The sequence below is a fragment of the Capra hircus genome, chromosome 18, assembly GCF_001704415.2.
Source record: "Capra hircus breed San Clemente chromosome 18, ASM170441v1, whole genome shotgun sequence".
Lineage (NCBI taxonomy): Eukaryota > Metazoa > Chordata > Mammalia > Artiodactyla > Bovidae > Capra > Capra hircus.
The window spans coordinates 51,113,855-51,134,064 of record NC_030825.1 but is presented as its reverse complement, the minus strand read 5'-3'; the positions used below and the strand labels follow the sequence as shown (position 1 = coordinate 51,134,064).

At 43.3% G+C, this 20,210-nt stretch overlaps 1 protein-coding gene across 1 annotated transcript in view; it reads left to right on the top strand.

The window, feature by feature from the left end:
* Positions 1–19,927, top strand: part of LOC102169213 (cytochrome P450 2B4) — a 37,055-nt gene extending 17,128 nt beyond the window's left edge. Inside the window, 5 exon segments of the mRNA XM_018063177.1 lie at positions 3,449–3,590; positions 4,755–4,849; positions 4,852–4,947; positions 14,643–14,784; positions 19,671–19,927. Coding sequence (XP_017918666.1) covers positions 3,449–3,590; positions 4,755–4,849; positions 4,852–4,947; positions 14,643–14,784; positions 19,671–19,927 — 732 coding nt within the window.

Sequence of the window (20,210 nt, the reverse complement as noted above, 5' to 3'; positions counted from 1 at the left end):
AACAGGTTCAGATAAAGAGAGAAGGAGATAGAGACAGAAAAAGAGAAAGAGAATGAGGAAAAACAGAGAGAGACAGAGACTAGCAAAGAGAGAGAGAGAGGCAGAGAAAGTAGACAGAAGCACAGAGAGCATAGACAGAGAGAAAGACAGCAAAAGCAAGATGGAGAGATATGGAGAAGGTGACACAATAAATCTAGGAACAGAAACTGCAAGGAAAAGTGAAAGCAAAAAGTAAAGGGAGTAGGGAATTAAAGTCAGGGGAACACAGAATGTCAATGAGGTTAAGGAGAGGGGCTACAAAGATGTGGCAAGAGAACAGAGAAGAAGGAGTGAGTCTGAAAGAAAGAGTGAGTAGAGTTAACGAAAAGACCAGAGAAAGTCCAGAGAAAGTCAGCCCAAGACATAGACCAAGAAAAGCAACAAAAGACTCAGAGGTGAAGACTTTCAGAAAGAAAATCTTAGATACCCAATGAAAGCCCAGTCAGCCAAGGGAAAGACAAAGAAACTAATCAAAGGAGCTAGGATGAGATGGCACCAGCCAGGATGAGATGGCACCAGTCAGGTCAGAGCCAATCAGAAGGACTGTGCAGGGGACCCCTCCCCCCATGACAGATCTCTCTCCTCAGGGCCTACCTGGATCCTCATTTCCTTTTTAACTTCATCAGTGCCAACATAATCTGCTCCATTGTCTTTGGTGAGCGCTTTAATTATCAGGACCCTAGACTATTACAGCTGCTACATTTACTTAATGAAATCTTGATCATTCTCTCCTCCTTCTATACCCAGGTGAGTCATCAACTGCATAGTGGGCCAGCAATTAGGGTGGTGGATCCCAGAAAGATCAGATACTTTTTCTGTCCTGAACACTAAACACAGAAGATTTAGTGGCCCTCCCAGGTGAGGCCGTCCATCAGTTTGGGGGTCTAAATCAGGCCTTGGACAGGACGGGCTTCGAGAGAAGGAACCTCAGTAGATGTGAGAGTGACTGGGGCTGGGTGCAGAGGTCCAGGCACCACTGTTTGTGTGTGTTTGTGTGAGTATGTGTGTGTGTATGAGTGTGTGCATGCACACTCAGTTGGGAGGCACACCCTCCAAGTCCATGGGGTGAACGATGCCCTTTAGATGTTGCTACGTGTGCAGCTCAAAGCATCAACACTCACAGAACCAGCCCAGTGAATACAATGGGTTCTGTGCCTTGTTGGCTGCCCTGTAGGTGTTTGAAATCTTCCCGGGCATCTTGAAACACTTTCCTGGCAAACACATCCGCTTGTACAGCATGATTGAAGAAGTGAAAGCTTTTATCACTGAGAACGTGGAGAGGCACCAGAAGATGCTGGATCCCAGTGGCCCTAAGGACTTCATTGATTCCTTCCTGCTTCGCATGGACAAGGCAAGACCTGCCCCGGATATGCATTGGGGATGGGAATCAGAGTGATGGAAACTGTACTGACATTGAACTAATATCTTTCAGTGTGATGTATGTGTTCTTTAAACGTTGTTCCTTAAGGATTAGCAAGAAAGCCAAGATCCATAATCCCCCACCATTTTTCCCTATGCCTCTCCAAGCCTTCCTCCAAACAGCCTTTAAAGAGCTGGTAACTAAGCAGTTAACATGTGTCCAGTAAGCTTTCTCTGAGACACAGCTCATTCCTTCCCCCAGTTGTGACAGTCAAGACTGTTCTGATTGGTCAAGTTCCATGTATATTCAGATTGATAAAGACCAATGTCTGTTCTGATTGGTGCAGGCCAATGTCTGTTCTGATTGGTCTGGCAAGAGCCATACCAGTTGTTAAATATGGACAAGGCAAGGGCTGCCCTGGGGGAGCCAGAAAGAGACTGATGGACACACTACTGTCATTGAGCTAGCCTCTTTGTGTGGGATGTACGTGTTCTTTAAATGTTGAAATACTTCCCTAAGGATTAGAAAGCAGTCCATGGTCCAATCCCTCCTCTCTATTCCTTCCTAATCCTCTCCAAGCCTTCCTTCTGGAATGCTTTTAAAGAGATTAAGACCAAGGAGTTAACATGTGGCCTAGTAAGCTTACTCTGAGATGGATCTCACTCCTTCCTCCGATTCTGAGAGGCACAGAACTGAGTCTGTTCTGATTAGTCAGAAGCCCACATCTGTTCTAACTGATTGAGACCAATGTCTGTTCTGGCAAGTGCCTCAGTTCAGTTCAGTTCAGTTCATTTCAGTCGCTCAGTCATGTCCGACTCTTTGTGACCCCATGAATCGCAGCACACCAGGCCTCCCTGTCCATCACCAACTCCCGGAGTTCACTCAGACTCATGTCCATCGAGTCAGTGATGCCATCCAGCCATCCCATCCTCTGTCGTCCCCTTCTCCTCCTGCCCGCAATCCCTCCCCCCATCAAAGTCTTTTCCAATGAGTCAACTCTTTGCATGAAGTGGCCAAAGTACTGGAGTTTCAGCTTTAGTATCATTCCTTCCAAAGAAATCCCAGGGCTGATCTCCTTCAGAATGGACTGGTTGGCTCTCCTTGCAGTCCAAGGGACTCTCAAGAGTCTTCTCCAACACCACAGTTCAAAAGCATCAATTCTTCAGTGCTCAGCCTTCTTCACAGTCCAACTCTCACATCCATACATGACCACAGGAAAAACCATAGCCTTGACTAAACGGACCTTAGTCAGCAAAGTACTGTGCCTACTAGTTGTTAAATATATTCAGCAATATCCCTGGAACGTAAACTGCAAAGGCCAATCAGGAGTGCAATGACACCCCAGGACAGAGAAAATCAACAATAGCAATGACATCAAGAAATTAACCTCTAATTTTCATTGAGCTTATCATACATTATAAAATAACTCCATGAGGATGTGCTAAGGCACAAAGAGGTTATATTCCTTGCCCAAATACACACAGCTGGTAAATGTTAGGGCCAGAATTTGAAGTCCAGACACTTTCACTCTGGAGCTCACCCTTTTGGTACCTTGTTGTTGGAGAAAACTCTTGAGAGTCCCTTGGACTGCAAGGAGATCCGACCAGTCCATTCTGAAGGAGACCAGTCCTGGGATTTCTTTGGAAGGAATGATGCTTAAGCTGAACTCCAGTACTTTGGCCACCTCATGCAAAGAGTTGACTCATTGGGAAAGACTCTGATGCTGGGAGGGATTGGAGGCAGGAGGAGAACGGGACGACAGAGGATGAGATGGCTGGATGGCATCACTGACTCGATGGATGTGAGTCTGAGTGAACTCCGGGAGTTGATGATGGACAGGGAGGCCTGGAGTGCTGAGATTCATGGGGTCACAACGAGTCGGACACGACTGAGTGACTGAACTGAATTGAACTAAACTGGCCTTGATTAGAGAAAAAAAGGTTCAAGAAAAAGAAGAGGAACATGGTGTTGGTAGGGAGATAAGAAGACTCAGAAATGGGGGAATTTCTGCAGGGGGAAATGTTAAGAATCACCCATCTCCATCTCTAGGAGCGCTCAGATCTTGAGAGTGAGTTTCACCAGGAGCATTTCGTTAACACGGTGCTCTCACTGTTCTTTGCTGGTACAGAGACCTCCAGCTCCACACTCTGCTTTGGGTTTCTACTCCTTCATACGAACCCTGGTGTCTTAGGTGAGCTGGGCTTATAGGAGGTGAGGGCGGGGGAGGAATGAGGGTCTCTAAGGCCATGCTGGGAGGCTGATAGGCTGAGACAGATAACTTCTGTCCTGAGCGATCTGGGGGAAAACAAAAAAAATCACCCCAGAGGGCTTCCCTGGTAGCTCAGCTGGTAAAGAATCCTCCTGCAATGGGGGAGACCTGGGTTGGATCCCTGCATTGGGAAGATTCCCCTGGAGGAGGGCATGGCAACCCACTTCAATATTCTTGCCTGGAGAATCCCCATGGACAGAGGAGTCAGGTGGGCTATAGTCCATGGGACTGCAAGGAATCACATGTGACTGAGCAACTAAGCACAGCACACAGGCATTTGTAACTTGTAATAAAAGTTTGCCAGGGACAAAGCTCTTTGAAGTTGACAAAGTACTTTAGGATTTATTTTACAAAGAATTTTTCAAGGAGGCAAGCACCCTCTGGTGTAGAAGGTGTTTGTACTTATGCAGTGTTTTGCAATCTGCCCTGAGTGATGATAAGGTGCCTTCTGGTTTTCAAAGAATGCTCCTGACGTAAAGCATTACGTTTTGCAGTGCATTTTGCTGTCTACTAAAGTACAGGATTCTTGCCAACTACTCTTTGAGGTGGACTAAGAACTTGACTTTTTAGTATATATTGCCAAATTACAACTAATTAAAAAGCACCTTCACTGGTTCTCATGTTGATGTCTGCAGATCAGACTTGGAGAAACTCTCATCTCACCAAACTCCATTGTTTCATAAGAATGAATTTAAGGCCAGCCTGAGGGAATGACTTATCTAAAATCACATAGCAAGTGAGTGAGACAAAAGGAGATGACACCAGTTTCAGCTGCAACTCATTTTTAGTTGGAAAAGCAAAAAGCACCATTAAGTGTTGAATGAATTTCCACCCACCTGTCCTTACCCAACTTACCCCCTGTCATAACTCATAACTAGAGTAAAAATAACAGATAAGACTTCTTCACAAACAAGTTTCTAACTTTCTTTTTTGATGCTCTCATTGAGAGGAACGATAACCCAACATCTTAGAAAAGAATTTATAAGACCCTTTCATCAGTCTGCAGGTCATTTTCAGGTCACTTGGTTGAGTCCACTGTTATGGGCATTTGTTGACATACCCTCCTCCCACTTGAACTGTTCTCAGAGAAAGTCCAGGCAGAAATCGACAGAGTGATTGGTGCACACCGTCTCCCAGCTCTGGAAGATCGGGCAAAAATGCCTTATACAGATGCCTTATACAGATCCACAAGATTCAGAGATTCAGTGACCTAGTCCCTGTTGGTGTCCCCCACTCTGTCATCAAGGACACTCACTTCCGAGGATATTACCTCCCTAAGGTGAGAGCAGCAGGGTCACAAATCTTGATTGTAGGTGCTGTCTGCCTCCAATCCTATGGTTCATATCTGGTTGTTGGACTATGATAAGAATTTTCATTCCAGATTTCTATGGAAGAGAAGAGATTTTACAAATATACTGAAGTCTTCTTTCTTTTGTTCAGTCATATTTATTACCTTTACAAGATATTAGGTTTGCTGGAGAAAAGAGAATATATTTTTGAAGCTCGTTATACAGTAGAGTTGGTTTTTGTAAAACTTTTAAAATCATTTCTTCTTAATGTTTATATGAATCCATGTGTTTATATATATCCATACACACAACAATTGGCTCATACTGTGAGAGTCAGGTTGCAACTGAGTGACCTTGTCTTTTTATGCATCTAACACAATTTGCAATTTGTGTGTGTGTGTGTGTGTGTGTGTGTGAGTGTGCCTTTATTTTTTAAATATAACAGTTTGCTGTGGATATATTGTTCAGGACAATGCCTATGGTTATAACTCATTTTTTTGCAGTAGCTTATGTTGCTGAGTATACGTGTACCTAGAGGTGATATCCACAGTTTTGAATCACCCAAGGAACAGCACCCATCAGGTTATATTCTGGCCCCAGTCTTGGAGTCAGCTGTTTATAGGGCTCTGCTGAGTCAGATGTGAACCTTTTAGTTGATGGAACATAAAGTAGGCCAAGGGGTCTTGGGGATGAGGGATGAGGGTGGTTGGTAAGGAAACCTGGAGGGATGGGACACTAGCAATCAAATGTGGGAGAATCATTTCAACATTCCTGCCACCAACTATAGAGCCACACACTGGATGAAGCTCATTATCAGCTGTGGAGGCACATTAGTAGATTCAGCCACTCTTTGTTAATGGTCATTTGGGTCCAAGGTCAGAGAAACCCCAGTATGATGGTATGTGCTGGGAGAGGGCATTAGAGGGCAGACAGACTGAAACCACAATCACAGAAAAGTAACCAATCTAATCACATGGACCACAGCCTTGTCTAACTCAATGAAACTATGAGCCATGCAATCAAAGGCAACCCAAGATGGATGGTCATGGTGGAAAGTTCTGACAAAATGAGGGCCACTGGAGAAGGGAATGGTAAACCACTTATTCTTGCCTTGAGAGCCCAATAAACAGTAAGAAAGGCAAAAAGATAAACCACTGTAAGATGAATTCCCCAGGTCAGTTCAGTTCAGTTCAGTCACTCAGTCGTGTCCGACTCTTTGCGACCCCATGAATCGCAGCATGCCAGGCCTCCCTGTCCATCACCAACTCCCAGAGTTCACTCAAACTCACATCCATCGAGTCGGTGATGCCATCAAGCCATCTCATCCTCTGTTGTCCCCTTCTTCTCCTCCCCCCAATCCCTCCCAGCATCAGAGTCTTTTCCAATGAGTCAACACTTTGCATGAGGTGGCCAAAATACTGGAGTTTCAGCTTTAGCATCATTCCTTCCAAAGAACACCCATGACTGATCTCCTTTAGAATGGACTGGTTGGATCTCCTTGCAGTCCAAGGGACTCTCAAGAGTCTTCTCCAACACCACAGTTCAAAAGCATCAAGTCTTCAGCGCTCAGCTTTCTTCTCAGTCCAACTCTCACATCCATACATGACCACAGGAAAAAACATAGCCTTGACTGTCGGAGTCCAGCTCCAGCAGCCAGGGAATCAACCTGAAGAGATGGGTGGTGTCGGCAAGAAATGACCCAGCCTCTCAATTTTCTTGGACTGCGTAACTTTACTTCAAGCTTAAGATTCTTTTTATACTTTAACAAAAGCGTTAGGTCAGAGGTTTGACAGTTTCAATTTCCCCTCACCCAGATTTATTGTTTCCATAAATCATTGTTGCCCTTCAAACAGAGTTTCTGCTCCAGCAGTTCTCTCAGAATAGTGTTTACTTTAACTCATGATTACATTGTAACTTGTGCATAACACAAACCTCAGCTTATTTCTTATCTTTCTAAGTCCTGTTTGCCCCTAGTATCCTAAGCTTACTATTTCTTAAAAAGGGCTTCTAGCTATTAATATCTCTAAAGTTCCTAATCTTTATAAGCTATAGTAGAATATGCTAACATTACAACATTCCTTAAATCTTTAGCTTCTATTTTAATTATTCCTAAACCCTAAATTCAGCAAACTCCTTTGCCATAAACACTTTCCTCACAAATAGGATTCAGATAGCAATCCCTCCCATGGCCATAAGCTGCAGCCTACATTCTCACCCTGGAACACGCTTTTGTAAAAGTCCTTGAACAAATGTCAATGATTAACTTTATGAATTATTCTCTGAGCACAGCTGCAGAAGGCTTTGTGCCTTCTCACGCTCCTCTCAAGAACAATAAGCACCTTAATATTCTTTTCAGTCAACTTAGGTGAGGAAAGGAAAAAACAAGTCAGAATCACAAAGCCTAACTCCTTCATCCTGGGTCCGTGCCTGTGGGACAAAGAGAGGGAGTTGGGGCCATGCCTCCATTTTGTCAGTAATGCCTAACGCAGCTCCCGACACTTGACTAGACGAATCTTTGTTTGCAAAGTAATGTCTCTGCTTTTCAATATGCTATCTAGGTTGTTCATAACTTTCCTTCCAAGGAGTAAGTGTCTTTTAATTTCATGGCTGCAATCACTATCTGCAGTGATTTTGGAGCCCCCAAAATAAAGCCTGACACTGTTTCCGTTGTTTCCCCATCTATTTGCCATGAAGTGATGGGACCAGGTGCCATGATCTTAGTTTTCTGAATTTGAGCTTTAAGCCAACTTTTTCACTCTCCTCTTTCATTTTCCCCCTGGAGAAGGAAATGGCAGTCCACCCCAGCACTCTTGCCTGGAAAATTCCATGGACAGAGGAGCCTGATAGGCTACAGTCCATGGGGTCGCAAAGAGCTGGACACGCCTGAGCGACTCAGTTCTGTCCTGTCCTTTCACTTTCATCAAGAGGCTTTTTAGTTTCTCTTCACTTTCTGCCATAAGGGTGTTGTCATCTGCATATCTGAGGTGATTGATATTTCTCCCAGCAATCTTGATTCCAGCTTGTGCTTCTTCCAGCCCAGCGTTTCTCATGATGTACTCTGCATATAAGTTAAATAAGCAGGGTGGCAATATACAGCCTTGACGCCCTCCTTTTCCTATTTGGAACCAGCCTGTTGTTCCATGTTTAGGTGCCCAATATGCTACTAAAGATCAGTAGAGAAATAACTGCTAAAAGAAGGAAGAGACGAAGCCAAAGCAGAAACAACAACTAGTTGTGGATGTGACTGGTGATGGAAGCAAGGTCCGATGTTGTAAAGAGCAATATTGCATTGGTTCAGTTCAGTTCAGTGGCTCAGTCATGTCTGACTCTTGCGACCCCATGAACCACAACACACCAGGCCTCCCTGTCCATCACCAACTCCAGGAGTCCAACCAAACCCATGTCCATTGAGTCAGTGATGCCATCCAACCATCTCATCCTCTGTCATCCCGTTCTCCTCCTGCTCTCAATCTTTGCCAGCATCAGGGTCTTTTATAATGAGTCAGCTCTTTGCATCAGATGGCCAAAGTATTGGAGTTTCAGCTTCAATGTCAGTCCTTCCAGTGAACTCCCAGGACTGATCTCCTTTAGGATGGACTGGTTGGATCTCAGAGTAAAAGGGACTCCCAAGAGTCTTCTCCAACACCACAGTTCAAAAGCATCAATTCTTCAGTGCTCAGCCTTTTTCACAGTCCAACTCTTACATCCATACATGACCACTGGAAAAACCATAGCCTTGACTAGATGGATCTTTGTTGGCAAAGTGATGTCTCTGCTTTTGACTATGCTGCCTAGGTTGGTCATAACGTTCCTTCCAAGGAGTAAGTGTCTTTTAATTTCATGGCTGCAATCACCATCCGCAGTGATTTTGGACCTCAGAAAAATAAAGCCTGACACTGTTTCCCCATATATTCACCATGAAGTGATGAGACCCGATGCCGTGATCTTAGTTTTCTGAATTTGAGTTAAGCCAACTTTTTCACTCTCCTCTTTCACTTTCATCAAGAGGCTTTTTAGTTCTTCTTAACTTTCTGCCATAAGGGTGTTGTCATCTGCATATCTGAGGTTATTCATATTTCTCCCAGCAATCTTGATTCCAGCTAGTGCTTCCTCCAGCCCAGCATTTCTCGTGATATACTCTGCATATACGTTAAATAAGCAGTGTGACAATATACAGCCTGACATACTGCTTTTCTTATTTGGAAGCAGTCTGTTGTTCCATGTCCAGTTCTAACTGCTGCCTCCTGACCTGCATATAGGTTTCTCAAGAGGCAGGTCACGTGGTCTGGTATTCCCATCTGTTTCAGAATTTTCCAGTTTATTGTGATCCACACAGTCAAAGGCTTTGGCATAGTCAATAAAGCAGAAATAGGTGTTTTTCTGGAACTCTCTTGCTTTTTCCATGATCCAGCGGATGTTGGCAATTTGATCTCTGGTTCCTCTGCCTTTTCTAAAACCAGCTTGAACATCTGGAAGTTCACGGTTCATGTATAGCCGAAGCCTGGCTTGGAGAATTTTGAGCATTACTTTACTAGTGTGTGAGTAGAGTGCAATTGTGCAGTAGTTTGAGCATTCTTTGGCACTGCCTTTTTTGGGGATTAGGATGAAAACTGACCTTTTCCAGTCCTGTGGCCACTGCTGAGTTTTTCAAATTTGCTGGCATATTGAGTGCAACAATTTCACAGCATCATCTTTCAGGATTTGAAATAGCTCTACTGGAATTTCATCACCTCCACTAGGAAACTGAAATGTTAGGTCCATGAATCAAGGCAAATTGGAAGTGATCAAACAGGAGATGGCAAGAGTGAATGTCGACATTTCAGGAATCAGCAAACTAAAATATACTGGAATGGGTGGATTTTATTCAGATGACGAATATATCTACTACTGTGGGCAAGAATCCCTTAGAAGAAATGGAGCAGCCATCATGGTCAACAAAAGGGCCCAAACTGCAGTACTTGGATGCAGTCTCAAAAACGACAGAATGATCTCTGTTTGTTTCCAGTGCAAACTATTCAACATCACAGTAATCCAAGCCTATGCCCCAACCAGCAATGCTGAAGAAGCTGAAGTTGAACAGTTTTATAAAGACCTACAAGACCTTCTAGAACTAACACCCAAAAAAGATGTCTTTTTATTATGGAGAACTGGAATGCAAAAGCAGGAAATCAAGAAATACCTGGAGTAACAGGCAAATTTGTCTCTCGAGTACAGAATGATACAGGGCAACGGCTCATAGAGTTTTGCCAAGAGAATGCACTGGTCATAGCAAACACTCTCTTCCAACAACACAAGAGAAGACTCTACACATGGACATCGCTAGATGGTCAACACTGAAATCAGATTGATTATATTCTTTGCCGTCAAAGATGGAGAAGCTTTATACAGTCAGCAAAAAGAAGACCGGGAGCTGACTTGTTCAGATCATGAATTCCTTATTGCCAAATTCAGACTTAAATTGAAGAAAGTAGGGAAAACCACTAAGCCATTCAGGTATTACCTAAATCAAATCCCTAATGATTACACAGTGGAAATAAGAAATAGATTTAAGTGACTGGATCTGGTTGACAAAGTCCCTGATGAACTATGGACGGAGGTTTGTGACATTGTATGGGAGACAGGAATCAGACCATCCCCAAGAAAAAGAAACGCAAAAAGGCAAAATGGGTATTGAAGAGGCCTTACAAAGAGCTGTAAAAAGAAGAGAAGCCAAAAGCAAAGGAGAAAAGGAAAGACATACCTATTTGAATGCAGAGTTCGAAAGAGTAACAAGGAGAGATAAGAAAGCCTCCCTCAGTGATCAGTGCAAAGAAATAGAGGAAAACAACAGAATAGGAAAGACTAGAGATCTCTTCAAGAAAATTAGAGATATCAAGGGAACATTTCATGCAAAGATGGGCTATATAAAGGACGGAAATGGTATAGACCTAACGGAAGCAGAAGATATTAAAAAGAGGTGGCAAGAATACACAGAAGAACCGTACAAAAAAGAGCTTCACAACCCAGATAATCATGATGGTGTGAACACTCCCTAAAGCCAGACATCCTGGAATGTGAAATCAAGTGGGCCTTAGAAAGCATCACTATGAACAAAGCTAGAGGAGGTGATGGAATTCCAGTTGAGCTCTTTCAAATCTTAGAAGATGATGCTTTGAAAGTGCTGCACTCAATATGCCAGCAAGTTTGGAAAATTCAGCAGTGGCCACAGGACTGGAAAAGGTCAGTTTTCATTCTAATCCCAAAGAAAGGCAATGCCAAGGAATGCTCACACTACTGCACAATTGCACTCATCTCACAGGCTAGTAAAGTAATTCTCAACATTCTCCAAGCCAGACTTCAACAATATGTGAACTGTGAACTTCCAGATGTTCAAGCTGTTTTTAGAAAAGGCAGAGAAACCAGAGATCAAATTGCCAACATCTGCTGGATCACCAAAAAAGCTAGAGAGTTCCAGAAAAACATCTATTTCTGCTTTATTGACTATGCCAAAGCCTTTGACTATGTGGATCACAATAAACTGTGGAAAATTCTTCAAGAGATGGGAATTCCAGACCACCTGACCTGCCTCTTGAGTAATCTGTATGCAGATTAGGAAGCAACAGTTAGAACTGGACATGGAACAACAGACTAGTTCCAAATAGGAAATGGAGTACGTCAAGGCTGTATATTGTCACCCTGCTTATTTAACTTCTATGTAGAATACATCATGAGAAACGCTGGGGTGGAGGAAGCACAAGCTGGAGTCAAGATTGCTGGAAGAAATATCAGTAACTTCAGTTATGCATATGACACCACCCTTATGGCAGAAAGTGAAGAAGAACTAAAAAGCCTCTTGATGAAAGTGAAAGAGGAGAGTGAAAAATTGGCTTAAACCTCAACATTCAGAAAACTAAGATCATAGCATCAGGTCCCATCACTTCATGGCGAATAGATGGGGAAACAGTGGAAACAGTGGCTGACTTTATTTTTCTGGGCTCCAAAATCACTGTGGACGTTGACTGCAGAGATGAAATTAAAAGACGCTTGGTCCTTGGAAGAAAAGCTATGACCAACCTTCAGTTCAGTTCAGTCGCTCAGTCGTGTCCGACTCTTTGCAACCCCATGAATCGCAGCATGCCAGGCCTCCCTGTCCATCACCAAGTCCTGGAGTTCATTCAGACTCGCGTCCATCGAGTCAGTGATGCCATCCAGCCATCCTATCCTAAGTCGTCCCCTTCTTCTCCTGACTCCAATCCCTCCCAGAATCAGAGTCTTTACCAATGAGTCAACTCTTCACATGAGGTGACCAAAGTACTGGAGTTTCAGCTTTAGCATCATTCCTTCGAAAGAAATCCCAGGGTTGATCTCCTTCAGAATGGACTGGTTGGATCTCCTTGCAGTCCAAGGGACTCTCAAGAGTCTTCTCCAACACCACAGTTCAAAAGCATCAATTCTCCGGTGCTCAGCCTTCTTCACAGTCCAACTCTCACATCCATACATGACTACTGGAAAAACCATAGCCTTGACTAGATGGACCTTAGTCAGCAAAGTAATGTCTCTGCTTTTGAATATGCTATCTAGTTTGGTCATAACTTTTCTTCAAAGGAGTAAGTGTCTTTTAATTTCATGGCTGCAATCACCATCCGCAGTGATTTTGGAGCCCCCAAAAATAAAGTCTGACACTGTTTTCACTGTTTCTCCATCTATTTCCCATGGAGTGATGAGACCAGGTGCCATGATCTTCGTTTTCTGAATGTTGAGCTTTAAGCCAACTATTTCACTCTCCTCTTTCACTTGCACCAAGAGGCTTTTTAGTTCCTCTTCACTTTCTGCCATAAGGGTGGTGTCATCTGCATATCTGAGGTTATTGATATTTCTCCTGGCAATCTTCACTCCAGCTTGTGTTTCTTCCAGTCCAGCGTTTCTCATGATGTACTCTGCATAGAAGTTAAATAAGCAGGGTAACAATATACAGCCTTGATATACTCTTTTTCCTATTTGGAACCAGTCTGTTGTTCCATGTCCAGTTCTAACTGTTGCTTCCTGACCTGCATATAGGTTTCTCAAGAGGCAGGTCAGGTGGTCTGGAATTCCCATCTCTTGAAGAATTTTCCACAGTTTATTGTGATCCACACAGTCAAAGGTTTTGGCATAATCAATAAAGCAGAAATAGATGTTTTTCTGGAACTCTCTTGCTTTTTCCATGATCCAGCAGATGTTGGCAATTTGATCTCTGGTTCCTCTGCCTTTTCTAAAACCAGCTTGAGCATCTGGAAGTTTACAGTTCACGTATTGCTAAAGCCTGGCTGGGAGAATTTTGAGCATTACTTTGCTAGCGTGTGAGATGAGTGCAATTGTGCGGTAGTTTGAGCATTCTTTGGCATTGCCTTTCTTTGGGATTAGAATGAAAACTGACCTTTTCCAGTCCTGAGGCCACTGCTGAGTTTTCCAAATTTGCTGGCATATTGAGTGCAGCACTTTCACAGCATCATCTTTCAGGATTTGAAATAGCTCCACTGGAATTCCATCACCTCCACTAGCTTTGTTCGTAGTGATGCTTTCTAAGGCCCACTTGACTTCACATTCCAGGAGGAATGTGAGAGTTTTGCCAAGATGGTCAAGTTTCTAGATGAGTGATCACACCATCGTGATTATCCGGGTTGTGAAGATCCTTTTTGTACAGTTCTTCCATGTATTCTTGCCACCTCTTCTTAATATCTTCTGCTTCTGTTAGGTCGATACCATTTCTGTCCTTTATTGAGCCCGTCTTTGCATGAAATGTTCCCTTGGTATCTCTAATTTTCTTGAAGAGATCTCTAGTCTTTCCCATTCTGTTGTTTTCCTCTATTTCTTTGCATTGATCACTGAAGAAGGCTTTCTTATCTCTCCTTGCTATTCTTTGGAACTCTGCATTCAGATGCTTACATCTTTCCTTTTCTCCTTGGCTTTTCGTTTCTCTTCTTTTCACAGCTATTTGTAAGGCTTCCACAGACAGCCATTTTGCTTTTTTGCATTTCTTTTCCATGGAGATGGTCTTGATCCCTGTCTCCTGTACAATGTCATAAACCTCATGCCATAGTTCATCAGGCACTCCATCTATCAGATATAGGCCCTTAAATCTATTTCTCACTTCCACTGCATAATCATAAGGGATTTGATTTAGGTCATGACCAACCTAGGCAGCATATTAAAAAGCAGAGACATTACTTTGTCAATAAAGGTCCATCTGGTCAAAGCTACAGTTTTTCCAGTAGTCATGTATGCATGTGAGAGTAGGACTATAAAGAAAGCTGAGCACCAAAGAATTGATGCTTTTGAACTGTGGTGTTGAAGAAGAGTCTTGAGAGTCCCTTGGACTGCAAAGGCAATTCAACCAGTCCATCCTAAGGGAAATCAGTCCTGAGTGTTCATTGGAAGACTAATGTTGAAGCTGAAACTCTAATACTTTGGCCATCTGATGCTAAGAGGTGACTCATTGGAAAAGACCCTGATGCTGGCAAAGATTGAGGGCGGGAGGAGAAGGGGAGGACAGAAGATGAGATGGTTGAAAAGCATCGCCAACTCAATAGAGGTGAGTTTGATTAAACTCTGGGAGTTGGTTATGGACAAGGAGGCCCTAATGTCCATGGGGTCACAAAGAGTCAGACACCACTGAGCGACTGAACTGATGAACTGACGATTCCACTTGTTTTTAACATCCTCTTAGGGCATTACCATGTACCCCAGCCTGAGCTCTGCCCTCCATGACCCACGCCACTTTGAGAAGCCAAATGCCTTCTATCCTGGCCACTTCCTGGATGCACAGGGCAACTTCAAGAAGCCAGAAGTCTTCATCCCATTCTCCATGGGTAAGTCATGCGCTTTCTTCCCCATGAAAATGCCTGCTCACTCACGCTCTGTGTGTGACTCTCTTTCTTGACCCAACTCCAAACACCAGGTGAAAGTTTCTGGGAAAAAATGACAATTCTGAAGGCTAGAGAAAGACATCTACAGAAACAAAGATAGTGTGAAGGGGAAAAGAAGAGATGAGGTACGATGGAGGACGAAGATGGAGACTCAGTGATAGAGATAAAGTGACAGCACAGACACACACTTGCACACTCAAAATAACAGACAAATAAGTGATCCATTACCAAGCACCTGTTATGTGCTGAAATCAGGGAAGGGCATTTTTCACATGTTCTCTGAAAATGAAAATAACCATCATTTTTCTACTTTATACAAAGCAAGAAAGAATAAAATTCAATTTGAAAATCACCTGTAACTTACCACTCAACCACACTTATTAATAACAGAGGATGTCCTTTTTTTAGCATGTATACAAACACAAAGGTTTAGATGGATAGATAGGTAGATAAATAGGTACATACATGGATACACAGATAGATACATAGACAATAGGTAAGAAAATGAAAGAATAGCAAAAAGAAAAGAAGATAAAAGAAGGAAGATTCAGTGATTTATTCCTTGTTTGTCAGTTTTTAATCCAAGCCATGGACTAGCGTGAGGTTCAGAAGGCACTTAAAGAACAGAGATTTAAGGAATATTCGTTCTTGGATTTGCATGTGTGCCCTGATCCAATCAGATTTCCCATGTGGTTCAGTGATAAGAAATCCACCTGCCAATGCAGGAGGCACAGGTTCAATCCCTGGGTCAGGAATATCCCCTGGAGAAGGAAAGGGCAACTCACTCCAATATTCTTGCCTGGGAAATCCCAAGGACAGAGGAGCCTGGTGGGCTACAGGCCATGGGGTCACAAAAGAGTCAGACACGACTGAGCAACTATACAACAACCTAATTCAACCATCTATAAAATAATTCAACTTTTAGTTACTGACTTGAAATTTATCATATCTAAAAAATTTCAATCTGAGTAGATATAAATCTGGTTCATTTACTGTCTTTCTAGCTATATAATACTGCTTGACCATTTCTACCCAAGAAATATGTTTTAATATTTTACAGTTGCTGCTCTCTCTGTATTACTCTTCTTCTATAGATTTATGGTTACTTTTTTTTTTAACATATTTTGTTTTTCTTCCAAGTATACTTTGGAATTATTATGTCAAAGTCTCAAAAACTCCCCCTGGAATTTTATTAAGATTAACCTGAATTTGTAGTTTACATTGAATAACTTTGACAGCTTTACAAATTCAAATAACTTTGACAGCCCAGTCAAGAAGAAGGGCTTCCCAGGTGGCTCAGTGGTAAAGAATATGCCTGCCAATGCAGGAGACATGGGTTCAATTCCTTGGTTGGGAAGATCCCCTGGAGGAAGAGATAGTAACCCACTCCAGTATTCTTGCCTGGGAAACTCCATGGACAGAAGAGCCTGGCAAGCTACAGTCTGTGGACTCACAAAAAGTTGGACAGGACTGAGCACACACACAGTCAAGAAGATAGCATTTCCTTTGAATCACCTCTATATCAGTTGAATTTTTTTTTAAACTAGGTTTTGAATACTTCTAGCTAGATTTATTCCTAAGAAACACGAGAAGAGATTGTTGCTATTGCTGATAGAACCTCTTTTTCAGCTCAGGCTGCCATAATAAAAGGCTGTAGACTGGGTGGCTTACACAACAGAAATTCATCTCCTCATATTTCTGGAGGCTGGAGGTCTGCTCTCAGAGAGCCAGCATGGTCAAGTTCTCGTGGGGTCTGTCTTCCGGCTCACACACAGCCGCCGTCTTGCTGTGACCTCACGTGGTAGAGTGAGGGCTCTGGTATCACTTCCTCTTCTTATAAGAACTCAATCCCTTGGAATTGTTTTTACCACATGAGAGCATTCTTTCTCCTTGCCTCCCTCCATTCCTTCCTTCCTTTCTTCCTCTTTAGTACCTTTTTCTTCTGATTATAAAGCTAATGTATTGTTGAAAGTTTAGAGAATACAAAACGGTATAACTTTTAAACAAACAAAAAAGAACACTATTCCCTCATGGAGGCCTAAGGAGCTTTTCTAATGAGCTTATCTAAACCTTATGGGCTTCTCAGGTGGTGCTAGTGGTAAAGAACTTGCCTGCCAATGCAGGAGAGGTAAAAGACACAAATAGATTCGATCCTTGGGTTGGGAAGATCCCTAGGAGGAGGGCATGGCAACCCACTCCAGTATTCTTGCCTGGAGAATCCCATGGACAGAGGAGCCTGGCAGGCTACAGTCCATAGGTCGCAAACAGTCCAACACAACAGAAGTGACTTAGCAAGCATGTATGCAAAGCTAATAACCAGACTTTGCTGGTGGTCAATTGGTTAAGACCCTGGACTACCACTGCAGCGGGCATGGATTCCATCCCTGGTCCGGGAGCTAAGATGTCACGTGCCATGAGGGGTGGCCAAAAAGAAAAGATCAACCTAATTACTTTCTAAGATCCTTTCTCTAAATACCATTGCATTGGGAGTTAGGGCTGCAACATATAAATTCTGAAAGGACATGATTAAGTTCACAGCAATTTTTTGATGTAGTATTTTAAATTTTTAGAGTAGGTATATTAGAATAGGTATATCAAAAATCCACTGGTATTTTGAAATGTATATTTCTGTCATAACCAAACAATTTCCTTATATTACTTTTACAACTAACCATTTTTCATTCTCTTGGGTTTTCCAAATAATTGGTGTTAGCATCTGCAAATGATGATATTTTGACTTTTTGTTTCTTGTGTTAAAGTCGCATGTTTTCCCGAATATCATGAGCTAGCACCTCTGGAATCATGTGAAGTAATAGTAGTGACAGCAAAAGTAGTGACTTCTAACTTTTAGGAGAATATTTTTATTTTCTCTCTTAAGCTTAATGATGGCTATGATCTATTCCAGATATTTTATGGCTATTCTAACATATTTTGTTTTTCAGTCAATAAGTCATGTCTGACTTTTTGTGACCCCATGAACTGCATCATGCCAGGCTTCCCTGTCCTTCACTATCTCCCAGAGTTTGCTCAAACTCATGTCCATTGAGTCAGTGATCCTACCATATATTTTCTCAATTCTATTCTCTTTTTTTGGCCACAACGCACATTTTGTGGGCTCTTAGATCTCTGACTGGGAATTGAACATGGGTCCTCTGCAGTGAAAATGCAGAGTACTAACCACTGGACTGCCAGAGAAGGTCCCAATATTTCTCAACTCTAAATGAAATTAAGGAAAGATCTTTTTAATCTCTATTTTACAACAAGCTTTTATTTTTTGAAAAATTTGATCAGGATGTTATATTGAGTATTAATAATCTTTTCAGCTCCTGTCAAGATGATCAAATTGCTTTTCTCCTTTGATGTCTGAGTGTTGACTCATTCTCTGTCTTGTAGAATTGGAAAAAGAGAGGCTCAGGGTTCAGGGGACTTGCCCAAACCCCTGTATAGAGTCATGATCTACGGAGGTCAGGGCAGGGCTAAGGTGTGATAAACTCTCTGAACATTTCAGCAACTTAGAGCCAAAAGATTGTTTTCCTGATCATGCAACATGCCCATTCCAGACCATCACAGTCATGTAGAAAAGGGAGTTAACGGGGATTCTATCCTGAAACATGAAGACACAGGAAAAACAGCATGACACGCATAAGTTTAGCCCTCACTTCACGGGACTAAGAAAACCCCATCCAAGTTCAATGCAGCTGAGATATTATACACCCAGAGATGATCTATGAATACTTATGAAGCATAGTGAACTTAGCCACACACACAAGGCAGCTCTCTGGGCTCCTTTCCTTCCCATGAGACTGCAGGTCAATAGGATATAGTGGAAACTCTAGCCCAGCCCAGGGACACGCTGGCCTCACCCTTGGTTATTCCAGTGGACACAGCCTGTGCTGAAGTCAGTGGATACTCAGGGCTCCACCTCGATGGGACAGTTTGTGGTGGTCAACTTCATCGTGCAGGAAGATATGAGTAGGTGTTATAAGAGTCAGAAAAATGGGGGCGAAGGTGGACAGAGTGCTATTCAAGTCTTTATAGGCATGATGTGGGCATGGCCAGTCAGAACCTCCACAGGTTGGGGCGTGGGGATTGGGTCTGGGAGGCTGGCTTTGTTGGCTGCTGATCATGGGCAGGACCAGGGAGCTGGGAGGAAGGTCAAGGTGGCCAGAACAGTGCGGACACTGAGAGGTTTAGAGCAAATGATCAGATGTAGGTCGATATTTGATCAGCCAGGTGCCCGCCTGCTCCAGGACAGGCCAGAAGTTTCAGCTCCCCTGAACCCCTCTCTCATGGTCCTTATCCCTAGAGCATACTGCCACAGATTTCTCCAGCGTTTTCACATTTTTTTCTCATAAACTGGCTTAGTTGACAGTATACTTAACCAGAGACACCAGGAGGGACAGAGGAGGGCACTGTACTGGATAATCCCAGAGGAGGCAGAACTGAAATATAACTGAGATAGAAATGTGCGAACACAGCTCACTCTATGCCCGCCCCCACTCTCAGCCCCTACTAATGTTGTTGGTGTTGTTGGTACTGAGGACAAGAATAGGATCAGAACACCTCGCATGTAAATCTATGTAAATGAACATGCAAATATCCTGGGGTTTCGGGGAGTGGGGCAACCAAATGTTCTCAAGTTCAGCTTCATGTTGATAAACTTTTACTTTTTGCTTATCACCATCTACTTTGCACACTCCTGCCCTCCTCCTTCTTCAAGTTGAAATAGCTTATTCAGCCCTCAACTTCGGTGCTGTGTGACTCCAAAATAGCTCCCTTATCCTCTCTGATCTTATCCTCCAATGATACTCCCTCCCTTACACTCTCAGGAAAACGCCTCTGTCTGGGTGAGAGCTTGGCCCGCTCAGAGCTCTTCCTCTTCTTGACCACCCTGCTGCAGAACTTCTCTTTGGGGTCTCCCAAGGCCCCTGAAGACATCGACCTCAAGCCCAGGGAGAACGGGCTGGGGAGACCGCCCCCTTTGTTCCAGGTCCGCTTCCTACCCCGCAGAGGAGGGGGAGGGCAAGAAGAAGCACAGATGTCCTCTGAGTCCTTGCATCCAGCCCCTGCCTCTGTCCAGAATTAACATGTGCAGGCTCCACCCTGCTCACTTTCTCCTGTGGAAAGTCCCTTTTGTGGTCTCTCTATCCATCCTGCTGTAGTCACCACTTATCGCTAGATGGCCTGCACTGTTGACTGAGGATATTTCAGGGTCAAGAAATATGGGCTGGACTTCCCTGGTGGTCCAGTGGTAAAAAATCCACCTACCAGTGCAGAGGACATAGATTCAGTTCCTGATTCGGAAAGATTCCACATGCCACGAGGCAACTGGGCCTGTGTGTCACAAGTGCTGAAGCCCTTGCTCTAGA